Here is a 786-nt window from a genome sequence, read left to right on the forward strand (position 1 = left end):
GATAGCGTGGAGGTAAGTGGATAAAAGGTAAGTACGATAGCGTGGAGGTAAGTGGATAAAAGGTAAGTACGATAGCGTGGAGGTAAGTGGATAAAAGGTAAGTACGATAGCGTAGAGGTAAGTGGATAAAAGGTAAGTACGATAGCGTAGAGGTAAGTGGATAAAAGGTAAGTAGGATAGCGTAGAGGTAAGTGGATAAAAGGTAAGTAGGATAGCGTAGAGGTAAGTGGATAAAAGGTAAGTAGGATAGCGTAGAGGTAAGTACGATAACGAAGAGGTAAGTGGATAAAAGGTAAGTAAAATGCTTTAAAATAAAAGTACAGGTAAGTGTAAGTGGAGAGTCCGGGTATTGCAGAACAAATTGTAAGTACAGTTAGGCAAGTAGAAAGAAAGGCCTGAATTTTAACCGCTTAGGGGTAATATGCAAATTTTCATATCCCTAAAGGCAAATATTGTGCAATAAAATGCTTTCGGCATAGCCTGCGGGAATATGCAAATTTTTATTTGCCCTGGGGCATAGCCCGAGGCGACGCCTAGGGCTAAATTTCAAAAAATTTCGAAATTTTCAAAAAATTGCCTGAGGCATAGCCCCAGGCGTAGCCTGAGGGCAAAAAAAATTTGCATATTACCCTGAGGCGATTAAAAATTTGCATAAAAACCTCCTTAGGGCAAATATTGTGCTAAAAATTGCCTGGGGGATAGCCTGCGGGAATATGCAAATTTTTATTTGCCCTGGGGCATAGCCCGAGCGACGCCTAGGGCTAAATTTCAAAAATTTCGAAATTT

At 40.5% G+C, this 786-nt stretch overlaps 1 protein-coding gene across 1 annotated transcript; it reads left to right on the top strand.

Moving 5' to 3' along the window:
* Nucleotides 1–339: 339 nt before the first annotated feature.
* Nucleotides 340–399, top strand: Tsp_03360a (hypothetical protein; the record flags this gene model as incomplete). Its single annotated transcript, XM_003379658.1, has 1 exon — nt 340–399. A coding segment is annotated over one exon (60 nt), but the record flags the coding sequence as incomplete, so codon positions are not given.
* Between the last annotated feature and the right edge of the window lie 387 nt (nt 400–786).

This window comes from Trichinella spiralis (genome assembly GCF_000181795.1).
Source record: "Trichinella spiralis strain ISS 195 chromosome Unknown Scfld2, whole genome shotgun sequence".
In the NCBI taxonomy this organism is placed as follows: Eukaryota; Metazoa; Nematoda; class Enoplea; order Trichinellida; family Trichinellidae; genus Trichinella; species Trichinella spiralis.